Source organism: Taudactylus pleione, unplaced genomic scaffold (assembly GCF_031769625.1).
Source record: "Taudactylus pleione unplaced genomic scaffold, aTauple2 ptg000309l, whole genome shotgun sequence".
Classification (NCBI taxonomy): Eukaryota; Metazoa; Chordata; class Amphibia; order Anura; family Myobatrachidae; genus Taudactylus; species Taudactylus pleione.
The window spans coordinates 10,894,225-10,917,313 of NW_028284710.1; the positions used below are offsets into that span (position 1 = coordinate 10,894,225).

The 23,089-nt window shown below is 42.2% G+C and overlaps 1 protein-coding gene across 5 annotated transcripts in view; it reads left to right on the forward strand.

Annotated features, from left to right (window-relative positions):
• Positions 1–23,089, forward strand: part of SEMA5A (semaphorin 5A) — a 503,265-nt gene that overhangs the window by 458,437 nt on the left and 21,739 nt on the right. For all 5 annotated transcript variants that reach the window (XM_088442351.1, XM_088442352.1, XM_088442355.1 and 2 more), the window contains 5 exons: positions 7,769–7,994; positions 11,826–12,044; positions 17,352–17,522; positions 18,095–18,250; positions 21,836–21,883. In XM_088442351.1, coding sequence (XP_088298477.1) covers positions 7,769–7,994; positions 11,826–12,044; positions 17,352–17,522; positions 18,095–18,250; positions 21,836–21,883 — 820 coding nt within the window. The remainder of the gene's footprint in view (positions 1–7,768; positions 7,995–11,825; positions 12,045–17,351; positions 17,523–18,094; positions 18,251–21,835; positions 21,884–23,089) is intronic.

Genomic DNA, 23,089 nt, shown 5'->3' on the forward strand with positions numbered 1-23,089 from the left:
ATAAAACAAAGGACAGAGTCAAGTTTTCCAGAAAGGCAGTGTGCTTGGGAGGACGTTAGGGTGCTATTGAGGGTAAAGAAGATTTGAGGGGAGTCACCTATGTATATACAGTTGTCTCAATGTTACTTAGAGCTCAACTTGTCCAAAACAATGCATAGAATCTTGCCACTACCCAGAATCACCAAGTAACATTGAGACAGCCATGTATACAAAAGTGACAGTTGGTCGCATGTGAAAGTAGAGAAACAGAGAGGTCAGGTGTGGAGACATGTTTTCTTTAGCATTTGTGAGATTAGTGCATATAGGAGTATGAGTGTAATGCTGTAGAGAGCCAGGTTAAATAAGAAAGCTAGATGTCTGCATGAAGCAGGGGAAAGAGACCAAATAATATGCAAGTGAGTGTGGATTGAGTAGTATGGAAAAGTGTTGGGTGGGGTATGCAGGTTATGGCATGAGTAGATTTCTTGTTTAATATCGTTATGGGCTCTGTAGAAGAAATGATAATGGAGTGCTGATAGGCAGATAATAGAGTGCACGGTGGCAAAGAAGCCTGGGCAGTTAGAAGACTGGGATGATTTTAGATAAGTGAAAAAGGTTTGCTTATGAAATAAAAAGGAAAGTGTGAAAGTTGAAAATATAATTCAAAGTGAAGGAAGATGGCATTGGATTCACATTTCCTCTAGTGGCAGCAATACAGCAAAACCTTTTATTGTGATGGGTCTGTTTGGACTAAGTTTAGTGTCTTGTTGGAAAGAGTCATCCCCGTAATGACAGGACATGGTTATAATTATAGGAGAGTAATAGGAGAGAGAAGTAGTTTTAATGTAGATGAGTAGTGCATCAGTTTGAGACAATTTAGGTATCACTGTGTCAGGATCCGGCAGCCAGCTCACTTACCTGTCAGGTAGGCATCCTTTCTCCAGCACAGGACCCGGCACTCCTGCGGCAGCGTCCGATGGGCGCCGCCCATCTTGGATTGGTTCAGCTGACCACTGATCTCCCAATGGCCAGCAGGACTCAGTCATCTGATTCAGCCCTACAATCCCAGTGTAGCGAGGGGTATAAAAGCCTTTACTTTTGCTCTAGCAAGCTGCCAGTGCAACATTGGACATTCCCTGCGTCCAGTGGCTCCAGGTTCCAAGGCGCTTTCTGAGGAATCTGTTCCTGATTCTGTTAAATCCTGCAATACCGGTTCCAGCTTGGTTAACCCCTGCAATACCAGTTCCAGCTTGGTTAACCCCTGCAATACCAGTTCCAGCTTGGTTAACCCCAGAAATATCAGTCCCAGCCTGGTTAACTCCTGCATACCAGTTCCAGCTTGGTTAACTCCTGCAGCACCAGTCCCAGACTGGCTTACTCTTGCAATACCAACTCCAACTTGGTTAACTCCTGCATTAGCCGGCCCCAGCCCGGCATCCATGTGCAGTAGCCGGTCCCAGCCCGGCATCCATTTGCATTAGCTGGTACCAGCCTAGCAACCGGGTGCATTATCCCGTCCCAACTTGGTAATTGAGCCTAGCCGGTCCCAGCCCAGCATCAATGTATGTACATTAGCCGGTCCAGCCCAGCACCCAGAGCATTGCTAGTCTCAGCCCAGCATCCGAGCATAACCACTCCCAGCTGGTATCTAAATGTACAGTTTCTAATCCAGTACTGCAGTTCGGTGATCAACCCAGATTCCAGCTCCAGAGTTCAAACTTCAACTCCAGTTACCAGCCTCACCTTATGCATAAGAGCTACATACACCTGCCCAGTTTTCTCCATGCTAGCACCACTACTGATCCCCTAGAGTCATCCCTGGGAACAAAAAAATCCAAAAGCCTGACACACTGTGTACAAGGTGAGGCTGAAGTGAGGCTGAAGTAAAGGAAGTTGTGAACAGAGAGAAAGATTGCCAAGTTGAAGCAATGCTGGAGAAAACAAGACCAAGGAGTTGTCCATCACAGTGTGCAAGAGATGAAATCTATTGGTAAAGTCCAAAGAAGGAAGTAGAACAGTGTTGTTGAGAATGAAAAAGTTTAAATCACCGAGTATAAGAGTAGTTAGGTTATATGAAAGACAATAAATGAGCCTGGGAGCAAAGTGGTCAGAGAATTGGGAAACCGGTATGCAAGTAGATAGATCAGAGGAGGAGAGGTAGAGTACTTTATTTCACCAAGAGAGGATGGATTAGTATTTACCAGCTAAGATTAGCACTACATAGAACAGGGACATGGTTTTTATCAGAGACCCCCACAAAGAGGTTTGGACTTCTCTGTGCCAGGTATGAAGGGTACAGCTCTTCAAACAGTTTCCAGCATGTAGGCAGGCTGGAGTGTGGTCAGCAAGTAGGTACATAGTAGGGAAGCAAATCCCACCTCATTTTTTCAATCCTGAGATTCAGGATTGAAAAATCTCTATCCTGGAATTGAGTTAAGCAATGAACATATTATTATTAAAATAAAACTTTCATGGTGCCCCTATATTATTTTATTCCTGTGGTGTTGGGGGGGCCTGAAAGTTTGCCCCAAAAGCACAGGCCCACGGGAAAAAAAAAACTTTCAGGGCCCCCAGCCCAGCCCCCACACATGATTCACGGGGATAAATTAACAAGTTCATAAAATACACAGAAAAAAGATAACCCCACCACCAAAAGAAATTAACATAAATCAAACATCAATTCCCAGCCCTACAGGAAAAACAGAACTACCCCCCACCCACCCTAACCCACCACAGGAATAAAATAACTTTCATTTCATGGCTCCCCCAGCCAGCCCAGCAGCACCACCACAGTAAAATATTCAAGGACTCGCCCCCCTCCAGAGTCCACTACACTGTCCAGTCCACTCCAGAGTCTAGAAGGTAGGTAACTGCAACACCAGTCAGTCACTCAGCAGAGTCAGCACAGACTCAGAGTTCAGGCAGGCCACTGGCAGCAGCTGCAGGACAGTCTCACAGTCTTGCAGCAGCCAGCTGAGCCAGGGCAGGGCACCTGCCGAGTACTCATCATACCAGTCCAGACTCCAGCAGCAGTGATACCACCACCCAGCACAGCAGGCAGTGTAAGTAGTGTACCCTACTACCCGGCTGTTAATCGATGGATTGCCCAGTCAGTGCACTGCTCACAGTTACACTGACTTGCAGGCTGCAGCGTTGCAACTCACCGCAGGTCCTCGGAACCAGAACTGCGAGGGGCAATCAGATTGCCGATGGTATCGCAGAAGATCCAATGCTGCATCTTAGGATGCTGCATTTTGATCTTTGATGCAGTCAGGAGGCGTCTATTTACACCAGACGCCTCCTGCTGCATATCCATTGTACGGATTGCACAGCGACTTCCCTGCAGCTGCGTAATACCGTACAACTCTAAATCAGGCCAATAGAGAGTTCCGCAAAGCCAAAAGGAGTCACAAACCAAGTTCAAATCAGGTAGTTCAGGATAGAGGCAAAAAGGGTGAGAAAAGGAGCAGGTGAGAAGCCAAGCTAGATTAAATGACAGGGGACAGGTTATTATAAAGATACAGGATTGCTGGAGTAATCTGTGGAAGTAAATAATATTTTGTCAGAGAGGGGTTTATACAGGCTGTGCTCATTTCAATTTGGTACCATGGTGACATCAGTGGTGACATTGCTGCAAGCATAAATTCCTGAGGGCGAGATGTAAGAGGAGGTAGTAAGTGTCAAATGGGCTATAACCAGCACTGTTTGACACTTACATTAAACCTCAATATGTATGAAAACAGATAGCGTAGAGAAAAATCACCTTTCTTTACGTTATCTGCAAAATAAACATTATTAAAAAACGCTAAAAACACTTTGTGGCTAATCTTTTTATCACGTATCAGCAGGCTTACGTGCCAGTATGAGTGCTAACATGCATTTGCCTTGCATGCAAAATAAATAAATGTATTGGTTCCCTTGCATTGCTACAGTACATGAATTGTTCCAGATACAAAGTTACAGTACTGTACTTGCAGGACCGGATTAAGGCTGGTGGGGGCCCCAGGGATACTAAATTGTGGCGGGCCCCTTCAAGCCACACGGAGCACCCCCCCTTCCCCCTAAGCCTACAGCCCTCCTATCCCCAAAGACTATTGCTCCGCGCTGACTTACCTGAGGGACGGCGTGCTGGCATGTCCTTCCGGCCGAGCTGCTCCCTGCTCCTCTCATCGGCATCGCGGACGTAATGTGTCACGTGGTGCCGGTGAGAGGACTCGGGAGCTGCTCTGCGCTGTATGCAGCGGATTGCAGCAGTGAGCCTCAATCCGGGAACAGGTTCCACTGGACACGTGTTCCCGGCAGGGTCACACCGACCCTGTGTGGGGGCCCCTCCATGTGTGGGGGCCCAGGGACGACCTCCCCTGTTGCCCCCCGCCCCCCCTTAATCCGGCCCTGTGTACTTGCCTCTAAAGGTGCCCATACACGGTGCGATAAATCAGCCGATCCGACAGATTGGTACGTTTTGGTTGCTATATTGTACCATGTTGCATATCGGATAATGCACGCACCTGTGGGGTCATACCCTGATCTTACTGCAGGCTCAGTCGATCTGGGGATGCAATGTGCGAACCCATGCAGCGATATGCGGGTGGGGGAGGGGGAGCCGTCATATTGGGCATGTGGCCACCCGATCGCACCGTGTGAGAGGACTGCCCGATATGTCGGACGTCGGATCCCCTGTCGCGTCGCACGGTGCATATCGCACCGTGTATGGCCAGCTTAACTGTTAAAATACAATAAATGTTGTCCAATTAAGCAAACCATATAGTTATATGGGTTGTTCAGTAACAGGTTATGGTACTATCAATTGCATGGGTAATGACTAGAGATGAGCGGGTTCGGTTTCCAGAGATCCGAACCCACCCGAATTTAGCAGAACCAAGTCGGATCCAAGCAGACTCGGATGTTCCCGCCTTACTCGGATCTCTCAAATCGAGGCCAAACCATAGAGACGAAATCTCGCGGTTCGTGAGATTTTGTCTCTATGATCAATGTAGTATATAAGGGACCACGCGACGGACACCATTTCACTCCGGCTGTGGAGACTAAACAGGGAGGGTGGGTAGTGTAGGGCTGGGAGAGGTGCTGGTGCTGTCTGCTGTGTCCTGGGCTGGTGACTGCTGATCCATTCTGGGCTGGTGCCTGTGACAGCTGTCACTGTGCTGTCTGCTGTGTCCATCTGGCCTGTTGCTGATCCATCTGAGCTGTCTGTGCTGTCTGCTGTGTCCTGGGCTGGTGTTTTTCATGTCTGATGTGTCCATCTGGGCTGGTGCAGAACTGTAGATACATCTGGGCTGGTCCTGTGTCCATCTGGGCCCAAGTTCTGGACTCAAAAAAATAAAAAATATATATAGTCAAAATAAAAAATCAATCAGTGTATTTTATATTTGTGTGTGTGTGCGTGTGCGTGTTAGGTTTAACCACAGTACCGCACAAGATCCAGCCAGCAACGCAAGTTGCAAGCTAGTGCTGCCCGACTGCAGTCGTGATCAATCTGTGCTCTGGGTCTAAGTTCTGGAGCATAAAAAAAAATAAAATCAATTGTCTTTTTTTCTAATAATTGTCTGTGCGTTTTAGGCTTAGCCGCACAAGATCTAGCAAGTCGGCAACGCAACCTAGTGCTGCCCAACTCCAGTCGTCATCTATCTGTGCTCTGGGCCCAAGTTCTGGACCCGAAACCCCCCCCCCAAAAAATTGTGTCTTTTGTCTATTTATTTTCTGTGCGTGTTAAGCTTAGCCACACAAGATACAGCAACGCAACCTAGTGCTGCCCAACTCCAGTCGTCACCAATCTGTGCTCTGGGCCCGAGTTCTGGACCTGAAAAAAAAAATAGTGTCTTTTGTATATTTTTTGCTGTGTGCGCACGACTGCACGTGTGTGAATTTTGAAACCGCACCTTGGCTACACTATTGGTGCTTGTGACACTTGCTTCAAAACCGTAGAAAACATGGAGGGCTGTCACATGGCAGGAGAGCAAGGCCAAGAACCACATGTTGTAGCTGCTGCCAGCAGTCATTATGTAATGTAAGGCCGTCAACTTCCTTGTCCTCTATGAAGGTCCATGCCTTCAATCCTCAAGGGTATCCCAACCATCATCTTTGCACAGTCCTCAACTCTATTAATAGTTATATCAATCAGTTTTGAGCCAGCAAGCTGGATGCAACCTTTTGGCCCTTTAACTAGATGAATAAAATCAATATTGTGAGCTGTGAGGTAACCAATTGTAGGGGCAGTCTTTCATTCATTTTCATTGTACTCAACAAATGCAGACTTGTGCAAATATGCCCCCACACTTACCTTTTTCTATGTCTTCGACTCCTCCGCTCTGTTTCTGCAGTGAGGATCTGTATGACGCCATGATGTCACACGCACTGCACCGCAATAAACGAAAAACCTTTATTGCATCGCCCACAGCCAGTGCAGTAAAGTTACAGCGGCTCCCAGGACGGATTCCATTGCATGTACCCTGCTGATCACTGTAGGAGGGTGGGCAACAGTTAGATCTAGGTTAATTGGTGGGGCTCTTCGGCCCCCTAGATCCTCAAAACCCGGTAAAGCTATGCCCCTAGTTACCTCCTGTCACCGGACCTGGGTTACACAGGCACTGGGGGGAATGAATAGCCCTGTCTATAGCCATGTTAAGTTCAACCATGTAATTTCTTTAGAACTTTTTTTCTCCTGAAATACTTTGGAGGAGATGTACTAAGCTCTGAAAAGTGTTATATTGGAAAGTGATAAACTTCCAGCCACTCAGCTCCTAACTGTCATCTTACAGGCTGTGTTTGAGAAATGACAGGAGCTGTTTGGTTGGTAGTTTATCACTCTCCAATGTATCACTTTTCAGAGCTTAGTACATCTGCCCCTAAATGTAATAAATAAAATCTAAAAGTGAGGAAACGTGCACTGTCATTACAGTCCCTTTCTTGGTTCCATGTGTGTAGAACATAGACATTTGTGTGCATATCAATATGCACAAGCATCCATTAAGTAATAATGGCTGTGGCGACCATTTTCTAGGCGTTTTGTGTAGCGCTGCTCCAGCCGACGTGGGACTTCGGAGAGGTAAGTAGTAAAAAGTATGGGTGTGTGGTGTGGGCCCCCCTGGACACAGGGGCCCGTGTGCACCGCACACCCTGCACCCATTATAAATACGCCCCTGGCGCATGTGTTGCGGTACATTACCGTAGTCACACACTGCGACTCTTTATTCACAGTGTGATTGACAAGCAGGAAGCGTTTGGGGGAGGCAATGGGGAGTGTCAGCTAAAAACGCAGGCGTGACTAGACCATCTCAGGGGGTGTCACATCCTGCATCTGCGATCCTGTATGCTGAAAACATGGCTCCTGCATCTCAGTTATGGCGGCCATTCTGAGAGATTATAGACTTACTCAAGGACTCGATGTTTGCATTATCTGTGTTTGCGGACACCTTGCGAACGCTCTGTCGGGTGTCTCAGTACAAATACCGGCGGCTGTTCCATTAGTATCATTTCGCAAATCCTCAGCTGCAAAAATCACAGCTGCAGGAACAATAGCATTCAACTCAGGGCTATAGAATCCAATAATAAAGATAAATAGATCATAATTACATTTTTATTTTCTTACCAAGCTGTCACAGGAGAGGGCTGCCACCAGCAATGCTCAATCCTTTAAAATATCTTGAATTGTGCATATACAGGTTTGGGTCCAGGTTTATGGTACATATATTAATATATCAGTGAAATCCTTTTAGAACATGTGCATTTCTCCCATGTACTAAAATAAACAGAATTAATTTGTCTGCTCCAGGAACATCAGTCATGCAACATTGCTACATGTCCTGAACGGAAAAGATCCACTCCTTGGACACCATGGACTCCAATTAACATATCTGATAATGGGGGTCACTATGAGCAACGTTTTAAATATACATGTAAGGCCCATTTACCAGACCCCAACCAGCTGGAAGTTGGAAGACAGAGAATAGAAATGAGATACTGCTCAAGTGATGGGACTAGTGGCTGTACAACACATGGTAAGTCATTTAGAAGTGCAGTGTTTCTTTGCTTAAAATAAACTAAATAATTATATAAATAACCACTTTAAATGTATTATTTACCAATTATTTGGTTTGTTTTTCTTTTGCATCATATATTATAACAGTAAAGCTGCATACACACACAACGATTTTTTGAATGATAATCGTTTGAAAAAATCGTTCACTTTCTGAGTCAAATGATAATCGATTATCGTTCATGCTTATTCACGTTTGTAGTTTGTAGTTCAGTCAGACTTGTCAACTGAATGATTTTCATCATTTGTAGTTTAAAAAAGTCATCTGACAGATAATCTGACAGAAAATCATTCATACAATCGTTCATAAAATCTTTGGTAACAAAATCATTGTGTGTGTGTGCAGCTTTACCATTAGCTCTATCCTGGCGTAGAACTTTGCACTTGTAGTTGATATGCTACTATATGCCAAAGTGATGAGGGACATAGGCAAACGCAGGGTGGGTTTCCGTCTGCCTGGAAACCCCCCTCCCCAGCCCACACCATGACCACAATAGAAATAGTAATATAATAGAATTTTGCTAGTGCTGCATGTTCTTCACAGTATCATAAATGAAATAATTAGCACCACCTGTTATTAATTTAACATGTATCAGTCAGTAATAAATAACCTGAGCACCAATTAGGGGATCTCGAAATCATTCACTGTTAGGGATGTGCTGCAATAGAGCCCAATATGTACATATATGTCCAGGGCAGTGCTAGGTTCTTCTGCTGCTCCCCAAGACTTGCTCCAATGCTCTGGAATGGTGCCTACATCTAAAATAAAAAACAAACATTCATCTCAGGTAGGATGGCCCTACTGTCGCATTTAACGGCTTACTGTGATCTCTGGTCCTCTATATGCTGGAATTATTACACACAATATACTTTGTATGACGCATATTAAAGCTGGTTAAGTGCTAATTCTACCCTCTTCAGGGATTGGCCACACTCACTCTAAAATCAAGCATTTGGAAACCCCCCTTTAGAAATCCTGCGTTTACCACTGAGGGATTATTAACATTATTAACATTCGCATAATAGGTTTGAAAAGTATCATCTATTATTGCCACCATTTGCAGCAAAAGGAGATGAATTTTCTGACCTATTTTCCATAAAAGTCATGCTGGACAGAACCTCCTTGATAAGAGCCTGTCCCAGCAATGACTGTCTCCCACTGAAGTGATTTTGCTTATTGCTGCAGCAAAGAATGAACTTCCAGGTTCTGAATCAGTGTTTTTATTGCATATGCATGGCCATCTGGCATATTATTTAGGGGAAGGAGGGGAGGAGTGTGTAGCCTACTGGAGGGAGAGAAGATCCTTTGCCTGCAGTTCTCTAGTTATATGACTGACCTGGTAATGCTATCCTCAGATGGCACTAGTAAGTTGGAGACAAGTAATATTAAGCTTAATAGCTCCGCTGTGCGAGTTTTTTACGGCAAAACGGTGCTTACCTGTATCCATCAAATATATGCTTTATTGGAATGCTACAATTGCTATTATACTTATTGCATGCACGTTTTTATCTGTTGAGAATAAAGAACTTTCATTATTTGGAACGTTTTGCACAATATATCCATTTTCTCTTTTTTTGGGTAACAACCTTGTGGAAATACAATGGTTGAAATAAAAAAAGAGATTATCGGTGTGATTATTGTGGATATACAAAACTAATTTGGATTTTCCATAATAATGTGACTTGTTGGACAACACAGTCCCTAAGGGAAGTTTTCTTCTAACATAAATTATACACACGTGTGGGATTGCCAGGGATGCCCACCAGGGACTGTTTTTTTCATTGACTTGCTTCCAGGGGCATAACTAGGGGGGGTCGGCACTGTCAGTGGTTTCAGTGTGTAGTGTGAACTGCACTGAGTGCGGTCCACACCACACAGTAAAACAAACACACCGCCGCTGGTGCCAGGTAGTACACTCACTGACAGTGAGTGTATTACCCTGCGGCAGTGTGTTTGTTTTAGCAGCCAATGAGAGTCAGACAGACTCTCATTAGCTGCAGCACCCAGGGACAGTGCCGGGCTGGAGCTCACTTATGAGCTCCGCCTTCCGGCTCCCACAGTGGGTGAAGGGAGAGACGTCATGACTCATGATGTCTGTACCATAGTGCTGAGCGGGACTAGCAGACAGCGGCGGGTGCAGGAGCGGGGATACGGGTATGTATTGTGTTTTGTGTTGTGTGTGTTATATATGTAAGGGGCACTACTGGGGGGACTGCATAAGAGGCACTACTGGGTCACTGTATAAGGGGAATTGTATAAGGGGCACTACTGGGGGCACTGTATGATGACCTGTATTGGTCTGTGTATGCTCTCAACATACTTACAAGACAAATTACAGCTACCATAGTGCACGGAGCATGCCTACGCTACAGCACCCCATCATACAAAATTTTGATAAGATGGGCATGGCCAGCATGTATGGTACATAAGGAACATATGGAGTGGATAGTTATCATATGAGCAGTATTTCCAGTCATATATATTAATGAACTGTAATGCACTGCCAAATGCATTATACCAGTAGCACCCCACCCATATGTATTACACAAGCAGTAGCACGGCCATAATTCTTTTTATAAAAGCAGTGCTCCCAGCCACATTATAATAGCAATATTTTTCAGCAATCCCCCATTATATTTATCCTACAGTATAAGCAGTGCCCCTGACCATATTTATTATAGCAATAGTGCTTCCAGGAATATTTTTCATATGAACAGTGCCCCTTCCAGCCACATTTAACCTGTAAGCAGCAGCCCTGGTCTAATTCAGAGCCATCCCCACAGTAACATTTATACTTTAAGTAGTGACCACTCTCACCCAGTTTAATTTATCCCTTAGCCAGTTCCCCCTCTCCCCGCAATGATGTTTAACCTAAAGGCAGAGAGCACCACACACACGGACTGCTACTGTCAGTGTGTGTCACTTCACTGAAAACTTTGTGAGACTCTCATCATCCAGGCGGCTTGCAATAGGTCAACAACTCTGATTTCACCTGCCGGGATCACTGTGGCGAGAGTCACGCAACCTTTCAGTTACACACACAGTAACAGTAGTCAGTTTGTGTGTGGTCTGCGGCAGCCCTAGTTTTTTTTTCTTGACGGGATGGAGCTTAGCCCCACCCCCTGGTGACCACTAAGCCCCGCCCCCGTTTTTGATTGGCCTGCGGCCCACTATGCCCCTAGCAGTGGTGGCCATCGAGGGGTGTAAACCATTGATGGTTCACGATAGATGTTTTTTGGTGCCATTGATGGTAATCACCGATGGACCCTCCACCAATGGACATCCCTACCCAGAGCACATCCTCTACGCCCCTGGCCACTACATATATGAAATCATATCACTTCGCTAGCTAGCGGTTTGGTTGTGAACCTTACAAGAGTAAAACCAAACCTGTATTATATAAGAGAACAACCAGAAATTATTATCAATATACTGTGTACAATTGACCTTATCTGGGAAAAGAGCATGTAAGCTTTTGCAACATTACTGTCTGGGCCTCAATGCACACTATCTACTGTGCGCATCCATGAACACTGTATTTAGCAATATATGTTGCCATGTGATGAATCTGTTAAGGTTTAAACTAAAGATGAGCGTCTCGGTTTTGGCTTAAATCTTCCCACCGAGTTTGGATCTCAGAATGTGGCAAAATCTCATTTTTGATGCAAATGCAAAACGTATTATTATTAATGATAACAACAGTTATTTATATATTGCACGCATAATCCTTCAATCGTTTAATTGTTTATTTATAATTTGTTATTGTTTCTAAATGAAATCTTTTTTTAAAAGGACTTTCTGAAGACTTCATCCATTCTGGGCGTTACGCATCTCGTACAATTAATGGAGCATGGTCTTCCTGGGCCTTATGGTCTCAGTGTAGTCATGAGTGTGGCAGAGGCTTTCGAAGTCGAAAACGTATCTGTAATAACCCTGAACCAAAGTTTGGAGGGATCACATGTGTTGGGCCCTCAGTCGAATACCAAGAATGCAATATTTTACCATGTCCAGGTAACTATATTAAACACTGATATGATTTTTTGTGTTCTACAAATATCATAAAGTGCATTCCAAATCCAAGAGCTCAACGGACATGTTTTAGTTGAGTTTTCTCATTCCATGTTTCAATGGGACTTGAAGCAAACACATTGCTGTAAATTAACTGAAGGTAGTGGGATAAGTGGCCCCAGAGTCTGCACTTCTCAGCAGTACCTTCCGATATTCTATACATAAAAAGCAAATTAATTTTATGGGCCTCATGTAAGATTAGATATGTTTTACTTTAAAAAAGTAGCATTTGCAGCAGGTTTACGCCAGAAGAACACAGTAACATACACTATATGGACAAATGTTTGCAAATGGAGACTGCATGGTGCTTGATTTTATACACTCTAAGATAAATGAACTTGATCTGCCATCTTGGCCTCAAGCTTGCATACATTTTAAACAGAAAACTGGGTCCTGCCTTAAAGAGACAGGACCACACCCAGGGCTATCAGTTAATAAGCACCTGGAAAAAGAAAAAAGTTTGTCTTACATTTGAAAAACAGGGTGGCAGATGGCAGATCAAGTTCATTTATCTGAGAATCAGTGTAGGGACTGGCCAGATGGGAATGACCGTGAAGCGGTGGCCAGCTTAACAAATTATTGCAATATTTTGGAACCAACATTCCCTATGTTCAAAGGAGTTGCAGTTTGAAAAGCATGTGAGTGCCGAGTTTGTATGATATTTTTTACGTAGATGGTGTGGTCACATACCAAGGGCACCCCAGATGGTCGAGTGCCGTGGATTGAGCCTGTCGTTTATGTTCAAAGGAGTTGCAGTTTGAAAAGCATGTGAGTGCCGAGTTTGTATGATATTTTTTATATATATATATATATATATATATATATAAATATATACTGTATATACAAAACATCTTGTGCTTAGATATATTAATTTAAAAACATGCAAATAGAAATGTCAGCACAGCAAGTAATATAACCGTACTTACGAACAAATAATCTGTGCCCCCAATAGGTCCAGCCCCTCACCCCCGAAGTAGATTCATCCACATCCACAGCTCCGCCCACCTCTGCCCCATACCCCGGGTAGGGGGGGGGGGCTGCCTATTTTGTCAGTACCGGACCCCACAATTTTTTATGGCAGCCCTGCCTGGTGGTAATTTTTAAGACTAATTTTCTTCCCATGACCTCATTAAGAAGTACTAAAAAAATTGGCAACATTCTACTACATAAGTAGTAGACTGCTTGGAATAGGAACTTTAATTATAGACATCCTGTACATCACTCCTATTAACTTTGCACTATCATCCTGATTTTCACACTCTTTACTTACTTCAAAACTTGTACTTGCTGCGTTACCTCGTAGTATTTCTGTAAATTCAACTTTTTGGGTTGCTGTCACAATCATGGATTTCAACATGTTGGAAAAAAAACTGCTTATTTTAGGTACTGTAGTTGGATATATATTCTAATTCTTCCTTCATTTCCTTACGCTTTTGCACCCCACTTTTAGGTTTAGCTGGCATTCCAACAAAAAGTTATAAAAAAACTAGGGTTGATGATGCCCAAATCAAAAGGAAGAGATGGTCTGCAGTATATATCCTTTTATAACACCCACTGCTTGACACGCTTCTATCCCAGTAGGATTCTTCTGCTTTTGGTCTTATACTATTACCCACTACATGCTTAAAATTCATCCTGAATATGTGAGTGTAATGGTTTGGGGGCAACCCCTGTCACATAATCACCATTTGGTGGTGTTTAAGAAAGAGTGAATGCACATGGACCCAAGTACCCTGGGAGGCACACACAAGCATTTTACTTACATGCTAACTACTCAGCTCATAAGCGTGATTTTATTGTGTGGGGGACCACCCCAATAATTTTAACAACAGTCACGTTGGTGGATGAAGGTTACTGACATCTTGGAAGGATATTGTATATAAACATTGGCCTATTTATGTTTGTATCAGGATTACACGATTGGTATTTGTGTTTTTTTTTCCATATATTAAACGTGACCCGATTATAAACACAGAACCATATTCGAAGAGAAGTACATTCCATTTGTGTTCTGTTGTATCAAGCACCATTATACTCAAATCTTCTATACAGATTAATATCAGTGACAGTATATAATATTTTGCAGTAAATGTAACTCGGTTGTCTCTACAAAGGTATCTCTTTTATCCAATACATATGTCCAAGGTATAACAATTTACTACAATATGATACATATGTTTCCTTTGTTCAGTGTGACTCATATTAGGAGAAAGTAATAGCAGTTAAAATAGAAGATCTGCATAATGCCCTGTATGAAACAATAAAGATGTCTGCAATCATTTGCTGCATTTTTATAACAGACAATTACTGGTACCAAAGCCTGCTAGGTGCAAAGGTTTTCAGTATAATCATATATTAGATATTCCTGGCATCTGATAAAAACAAAGCCGTTAGCAAAAGATTCAGATACCGGAAAATATAAGTTCAAACCTAATTAAGTTCTTTGTAAACATGGTTGTGGAAATCAGAACACAAAATTGTGCTGGAGGTTAGTCAATCAAGTCAATGGTTTCATCTGACACAGAGAGCATAAATAGTAATCCAGTGTACAGTACGAGCATAGGTTAGAACAAATATAGCATAAGGTCACTAGAAAGCCATACAGTTCTTCTGTATGTCACACTATTAGGTGTATATTTACTAAAATTTTTAGAAGTGGAGATGTTGCCCATATCAACCAATCAGATTCTACTTAACATTTAACTAGCACCTTCTAGAAGATAATAGCTAGAATCTTGGTTGCTATTGGCAACATTTCCACTTTTAAAAACTCTCACTTTAGTATACAGTATTTACCCCTAAATGTGCAAATTAATTAAAAAGTATCCAAACAGTTATAAATCCATGAAACTATACAATCAAGGTAAAACACAGAATTGTCACTGACTAGTGGCATGGGCAGGCTAGGAGGATAGAAGGGAAAATATAGTCCAGTCTGCCAGTTTCCCCTGCTTCTGCTGTCACGCCATCATGCATGCAGAGGATAGCTGATGAGAGAACAGAAAGGGCTACTAGAGTAGAAAAAAGTGAGATGGACGCGTATTCACAGCTCTGTGCTCATTGCAGACATTGCAGAGCATGGAGCTGCGATCGTCGATGTGAGAGCGTCCAGAGTCATAGTGCCAGACCGGGTGATCGGAAGGTTCTAAGAGAGGGGGCTTAGTAGCCTAGTCCACTTGTGCCATCAGGACTGGCATCACATCACAGGTGATGATGAATGTTTCACCCTGGAAAGCTTGTTCACATCAAAGCAAAAAAATATATATATATTTTAATAATCATATAATAAATATGAAGTTTTAATAAACCACAATCTAATTCAAAATAATCAGAAAGAGTGTCCCGAACAAAAAGTCTCCTTTTCTGTAGTTTCTTGATATTTTTTATTTAACTCTAGGGAGCAGCCCCGGAATACTGAGCCCCAGGATATGTTCATTATCCAGGCACAGGGGACCGCTGGCACCCCAAAGCGGGGTTGGGGGGAGGGTTAGAGTTATGCACTAGGGGGGAGGGTTAGGTTTAGGGTGCGGGGAGGGGGAGATTAGGTTTAGGCACTAGGGGGGTGTTAGGTTCAGGCACTGGCTAGCTGGCTGTTAGCTAAAAGCCATTTTTGCCAATTTGAGCAGCTTGAGTCGTATGATACATATTTGCTCTGGAGTGAGTTCTGATCAGAATAAGGTCAGAAGGCGGGCAGTGCATACCAATTGTCTTGACATCTTTCTACATGATGGTTTCTTCAGAAGTATCACTGCTGTGTGTGGTAAGCTGATAACACCAGCATTTAGCGCCATTTTAATTGCTCAATTAATTAGAAAAGATTTCTTTAAAATTTATAAAAACAGCAAAAATCTTGTAATTTGAACATGCTTACATGCAATCCACAACTCGATATTCGTTTTTTAAATCCGATTTCTGAACTTACAACAGACCCGGTTCTAATCAAAAGTCCAAAAGTAATTTGAGCCGGGCCTTAATTCGACTCGGAACCCCAAAGTTCGGGTGTGTTCGGTTTTCAGAAAAACTGAACCGCACATCTCTAATATATACACACTGTAATTTCACTACACCTACCTATACTTATAGAGAATGCAAGATGTTCTTAAATACACATTATATTCAGCATTTTTATGACACCTTTCTGACAGACAAGTTAGCTCAAACAGTAAAAATAATTAAAAAATTGATCAGAGCCACATCTAGCAATCATCCTTTTTCAGGTGGTCTGGCATGCATTTTTGCAAACTACACATTAATTCACTGCATAATTTGTATACTTCCTATGTATAAAAATCGGGATAGCGGATTCATTTTGGCGGTTTTAAATAATATCGCTTGATGTGCACTTTTGTCTATATTAGACTACTTTTGTCTATATTAAAACTGCATGGTTTACAATTTGCACATAAATATGCTAAAAATCATGTAGTGTTGGGTAATCACACTATAGTAAATTTTCCCTTAGATGTTTAATTAGACACTTAATCAGGGCTTAGCATATTTATTTAAATAAAAGACCTTTGAAAGCTGGTGTGTGTTTACAGGACCGTAACTAAGGATGTGTGACCGGTGCCTTCAGATGCACCATAGGTGCAAGGGGTGCAGCTGCTATAGGGTCCAGACCTGAGGGCGGCCTATCTTTCCTTGTCAAGGTTACATGTGTTATATACATTTTTCTCCATTGGGTGGTATATAGGGGCCCTTACAAACTTTTGCTATGGGGCCTTCAAATACCTAGTTATGCCCCTGTTCAGATGTTTATGGTATTTATTTCTGAAATGGTTTCACTGATTTTTTTTCTGTTTCTGGGACTAGTTATTAGAATGAAAAATGATGTCACAAAATAGGTGCAGGTACTGTGTACACATTGAGTACCACCAGAAAAAAAGCACTGTGGCTCGATACTGATTTCATGTTTTTTTGTTGCCGTGCAGTAATGGTAACCTATGCAGGCTAGAATTACTGCTGATATCAATGGCTATTCAAGCCATCTGGTTCTAAAAAGCTGTATAGCATGTAAAACATTATTATTATTATTATTATTATTATTATTACAACACAATGCCATGTGTTTCCATAAAGTGCAACAGCCCATTACTGCAGTAGCAATGTGGCATGTCTGGTGTCATGTTAATGTGTACTACATCAGAATATGGCTTTTATTTCAGCTTTCAAAGAAACTAAGCCGACCCCGTAATACTGTACATTAAATGATTATAAAGAGTATATATTAACTGCCTATTGTTTGTATAGTGGATGGAGGATGGTCTTGTTGGTCTTCTTGGTCCAAGTGTTCAACAACATGTGGAGGTGGACACTATATGAAAACTCGGTCTTGTTCCAATCCAACTCCATCTTTCGGAGGAGATATATGCCTTGGTCTACACACTGAAGAGGCACTTTGTAATACACAGCCTTGTCCAGGTATGCTGCTCAAATAAAGAGTGATATAGCACTTATGGGGCAAGATGTAATAGGGTCCGAGTTTTTTGTGTGAGATAAACTTGGACCTTTTTGCACTTTTAAAGGTTCGAGTTTGTTTCAAAACTCGCCAAATGTAATAGCCTGCAAACTTGTGAGTTCAAGGCTATCCGAGCGAGTTTTCTGCAACTAGGATTAAAAGGTCCAAGTTATACAGAAGCCTTCACTGATCAGTGAGATCCATGCAGGTTTCTGTGTTTAAAAGTAAACAGTAAACATTTTTATAAAAAATTACGTGCACCCCACATGTGTAAAATTAATGATATTCAGTACATAGATTTTCTTATCAATGAACAATAGGGATATAGTCATTAGTTCGACATTACCAATAAAACAAATGCAAAAGTATTTTTCAGTACAGTGTTAAAAAAAATAATTCAATGTGATATGTAGACTAAAGGCAGCATGATTTTTATGCAGTTTGAAAAAAATATCAGTTTTTTTAAAATGTTGTGGAGCTAAATATTTATTTCAAAATAAATGTATATTTGTATTCTTCTCATTGGCTCTTTTAGACAGTTGGTCTAACTGGTCTGATTGGTCTGAATGTAATTCATCGGGCACACAGTTCCGTCTACGTCAATGTAACGTACAATTACAATTTGGCAACCAGTGTTTTGGAAACAGCACAGAAACAAGAAGTTGTATTTCAAATGCAAATTTTATACCAGGTATGATCATTTGAAGGCTTTATGGTGAAATAATAAATATAATAATGTACTGTATTTGGCAGAGCAATGCAAGTGTATATCTTTATAGGACATACAAATGTAAAATCCCTTCAATACAGAATCCAATATGATACCTATTTACTATGAGGCTTTTACGTTAACTCTGTACCAGGCCCAATACCTCTTTGATGGAAATGTCATTGGGTCTCATTCAGACCCGCCCGCAAGTGCCTGAGTGCTCGCAAGTGGGTCGATGTTTGGCTGTGCGCACGCGCAGCGGCTGCACTGCGCGTGCGCAAGCCCCGGAGCGAGAGGGAAATTCTCTCGCTCCGGGGCTCACTACAAAAGGGGCGGCTGTCCATGTTGATTGACAGCTCACCCTGTTTTGTAGGCGTTGCTGGGGGGTGGTTTCACAAACTGAGTTTTCCCAATCGAACGCTTGCAGTTTGTGGGCGGCCCCACTGACATCACCAGTGATGTCAGTCGGAGAGCTTCCGGCTCTATTAGAGCCGAAAGCTCTCTGGGGCTTGCGGCAGACGAGATCCTACCACAAGGGTCTCGTCACAAGCCCCGATGGTCACAATGGTCTTGACCATCGCGACCATCATCCTGGCCGCTCGTGAAGGCTGTGGGTGGTAACCCACAGCCTAGCGAGCGGCCAGGAGGCTGGATAATTTTTTAGATGCGGCCGCCCTCATTCAGAGCGAGCGCTCGCATTTTGCGAGCGGCTCTGAATGAGGTCCATTGTTTCCTTTTCCCACTTGATTCTGAGGTTGCAGTCAAATGGACCTAGTTGACCACAAGGTGCTGCTTGCGATTAGGGTTAGTGATAACTTGTAGTTGCCGATTCTCAGTGGTGGCTGGTCTGTTAGCAATACAGGACCAATTGAAGGCCTGTAGGGCAAATGGAGAGGCCTTATGCTTGATGGAAATCCTATGTCATTTGGTAAAGGACTTATCAAATTTGGCCCTTACTTGGAAAGAGAAGGATGAATAGTATCTTTGATACGGTAACTGGGGATTGCAAACTTTAACAGTGGTGGAGTCATCATGTACTGCTGCAAGACATCAAAATAAGAATTAGATCCTCTCCTTCTAGTTTGAACAAGTCAGAGCATCTTTTTTTTTTATTGAGTGTGAGCAATATCTTCACTTTCAGATGATTAGTAGAGTAATTTGTGTGTTCATTATTAATAATAATAACTGGAATTGGGCTACAAATTGGTGGAAATGACCACACTCCCCACTAGGTTTCTCAGGCATAGCCATTTGGGGTTGTGGCTCCAGTGAAACATGAACAGGGGAACGGTGACCCACTGACACTACCAGTAAGGATCAGCAGGAACTGGCCTGAATTAGTGGCCTCTAAATTATCTAACTTTTCCTGAATCTTCTTCATGAGATATCTTGGATGGTTTAGGCGCAGTAGCTCCTGCAGAATCCATATTAGACCAAAAACAGCAACACTGGAAGGTGGATTCCAACACTATTCTTGATTCAATATTGAAGAAATCATTAAAGTACCAGTGAAAGCAGAGGCAGATTCTAGTGTGGATAGTTAGTGGGTTAGACAGAAAAATAGTCAAGAATGTAGCGATTGGTTAAGAGCCAGAGAGAAAATCAATACCAGGGATTGATAACCACAAGATAAATCAAAGGAAGCTAAGGTCATAGATAAACCAATAGAATAATCAGAAGCACTTGTTTAAGGAACAAGCGCTCAATAAACTGTCAATTTTCTGATGAACTGCCTCTATCTTATTTGTAATAAAGTAATGTGATATGATGTGGCCTAAATGTTCATATGATGAAGCCCACAACACATACTGTAGGAGATTTATGTAGGTGATTCGGCAGAAGTTAAGGTACCAGGGATTATACTAGTCAGGGCCTGTTACAGTGAGATTCCTGACAGCAACAACTAGTATATTCAGCATAGCACACCATGATGATTATTTACAAACATTAACAATTTGTCTTTTGTTGGGTACACACTATGCAATATATCATTCAATCAGCCGACGAACGACATATCACATACTGCATCTGTAAGTGTGTACAAAAGATATGTCTGTGAACAACGTCGTTCACAGACATATCACATCGGCCCTGTAGCACAGCCGATATCGATATATCTTGCAGATATAGTGTCACATCTGGCTGCGTGTACGGGCATCAAGCCGACGGCCAGTACACTTGCAGCAGGGACCCCCTGACACTGACGTCTCAACTGGGCAGGCATATTTAAATGCCCGCCCAGTTATAATTTCAGAGCAGACATATCTTGTGGGCGATTGGTAAGTGTGTATTGGCTTACAAATTGGCCTCTCGGATTGCGGACCTCTGGGTTGGTGGCAAGTCACCTAGTTGTGTATCCAACATTTGTGTATACAGTGCCCAGACATAAAAAACAAACAAAGGACTAAAGCAATTAGTCAGTAATGAATACAGCATCTTAACTTTATACAGTTGATTTTATTTTACTTTACTTAAGAATTTTTTTTTTTTTTTGCACATTGGCTGGTGCCTAACATACTTATTCATTACTGTAAGAATAGCTCTTTCCTAATGAATTTGGTAATGATCTTTCACAAACTCATAAAAGCTGTTTGTAGTTTATTAAACTTGCCCGGAGGCTGTTACAAGTACTACCAAATCAGGACAGTATAGCAATAAAAGCTCAAAGTCACACAAGCAATCCTGATTTGGTTACCAGAAATGCTGCTGCTGGTTACTTGTTGCTTTTACAGTCTATTAACAACTTTGTAAAATTGCTCTGTCTTTGGCCTGCAACATTTCAAAAATAATACTTGTTTGTAATTATTTTTGTGTCACTGCTATTTACCATGAGCTACTGTAAATGCTGGAGATACTGTATCAGCACCTGTAAATATTTTTTGTTACTTGCGTCCTCAGGCAGCCAGTTTGATCTACCACCAGTTTAGAAATGAAAGGAGGATTAAGAGACAGGAAATGAGTTACACAGGGAGGGAGGTGATGTCTCTTCTGTCCTCCAGAGGTGTTTACTGTTCTGACATTTATGGAGGGCTTTATGAACTGACCATTGTGTATGCTGTTCTGGAGAAGGAGGAAGAGGAGGAGGAAGAAGAGTATTATTATTAACAGTTTCTTATATAGCGCAGCATATTCCGTTGCGCTTTACAATTGGAAACATTGATAGAACAAAACAGGGTAATAACAGACAGACATGGAGGTAAGAGGGCCCTGCTTGCAAGCTTACAATCTATAGGGAAAAGAGTAGATGACTCTTAGGGCTAAGTTTATTATGCAGCGCTTATCAAAGCTGCTACGCCTGCAGCATTTTGAGTTCTGGATTTAAAAGACAATTATATTCAGTATAAAGCCAGGTGTGTTTGTATTGAGGTACAAATTACCCCCCCCCACCCCCCCCCCCCCCAAAAAAAATAAACAAAACACTGACAATGCTACAATTTTGAAAATCATTACATTTAAATTTAGCCCTTACCGTTTAATCATGAGACTTTCACAGGAAAAGCAACTAATACCTTGGAAGGAATTTGTATATGTATCAAAACTTCAATCTTTGTAATTGATATTTTACAGAATTATCAGTTTCAAGATCCAGGAGCATCGAAGAGAACAAATGTGGAGGTATTTTTTTGTTTCATAATTTTATTAACAAAACACTATGGGGCCTATGTACAGTATCAAGCTTTTTTTCTTAAAATTATGCAGAAACTGCAGTTTCTGCATAATTTTATGTATATGTACTAATGACACAATGCAGGGAATTTCACAGAAATCTCTGGCAAAGTGCTAATTAGGGCTGATCGCCGTCCTCATTCTTTTCAATGGGGACTACAATCTGATCCCAATGTACCAAACTCCAAAAAGCTAAGCTTTTTGGAGTTTGGCCTTTGTACTGTAGTTTACACCATCTTCAAATGGTGTAAACTGCTTTAAGCCTATGGAGGCTAACAAGTAGGAGAGAGATCTTCTGCTCTCTCTCCTGCAGCCTCCGGCCAGCTGGCGGAAGTTAAAACTCTGATAGACTTCTACATAATGCCAAGGATATAACTTGCAGGGACAATGGGTACCGCAACCTCTGTCCCTGCGAGTGCCCCTTTGTACAATCTGGGGATGTTTTCATTTAAAATAAAAATATCCCCTGCGATTTGGATCATTAATAATTGTGGCAGTGCAGCGATTATTAATACATTGGGCCTTATTCAGTAGTGGCACTGCTGAACGCAGATTCCCGATGATCAGGAATCTGCGCAGGCGCATGACCCGTTCTGCGCATGTGCAGAACGGGTCTGTGATCCTGCACGGAGACTGGCAGCAGACTGTTTCACCGAATCGGGGGCGGGTTGCACAGGCGGAATTGAAAAGCTGCTTGCGAGCAGCTTTGTAATTCCGTCTGAAGCTGAATCAGGTCCATAGGCCCCTAAATCTCTCTCTACTCTGTAATTCAGAAACATTTAATAATCTTCAAATGTAAGCATCGTAGTGGTGCTTGAAAATGTAACAAATTGCAGAGCCATGAGTGCAGATATATTCATTTGACAGAATTTGAGTTTACTTTTTCTTTAGCCTACCAAATTGTACAGCATAACATCATTTAAATTTTTTTTTTTTTTTTGTTACCAAACAGAATAGAAACCATACCATGAGGCAGATTATAACCCCCCCGAAAACACTATATCATATTCTTAAAATATAAGCTATATTAAAATAATACACTTTTTTGATTTTTGATGGCACTTCTCTCTAACTCACAACATAGTGATTTATACCCTTTTTCCACTTCCGCAATAAACTGAGATAATACCAGGTCAACCTGGGTTGTGGCTCAGT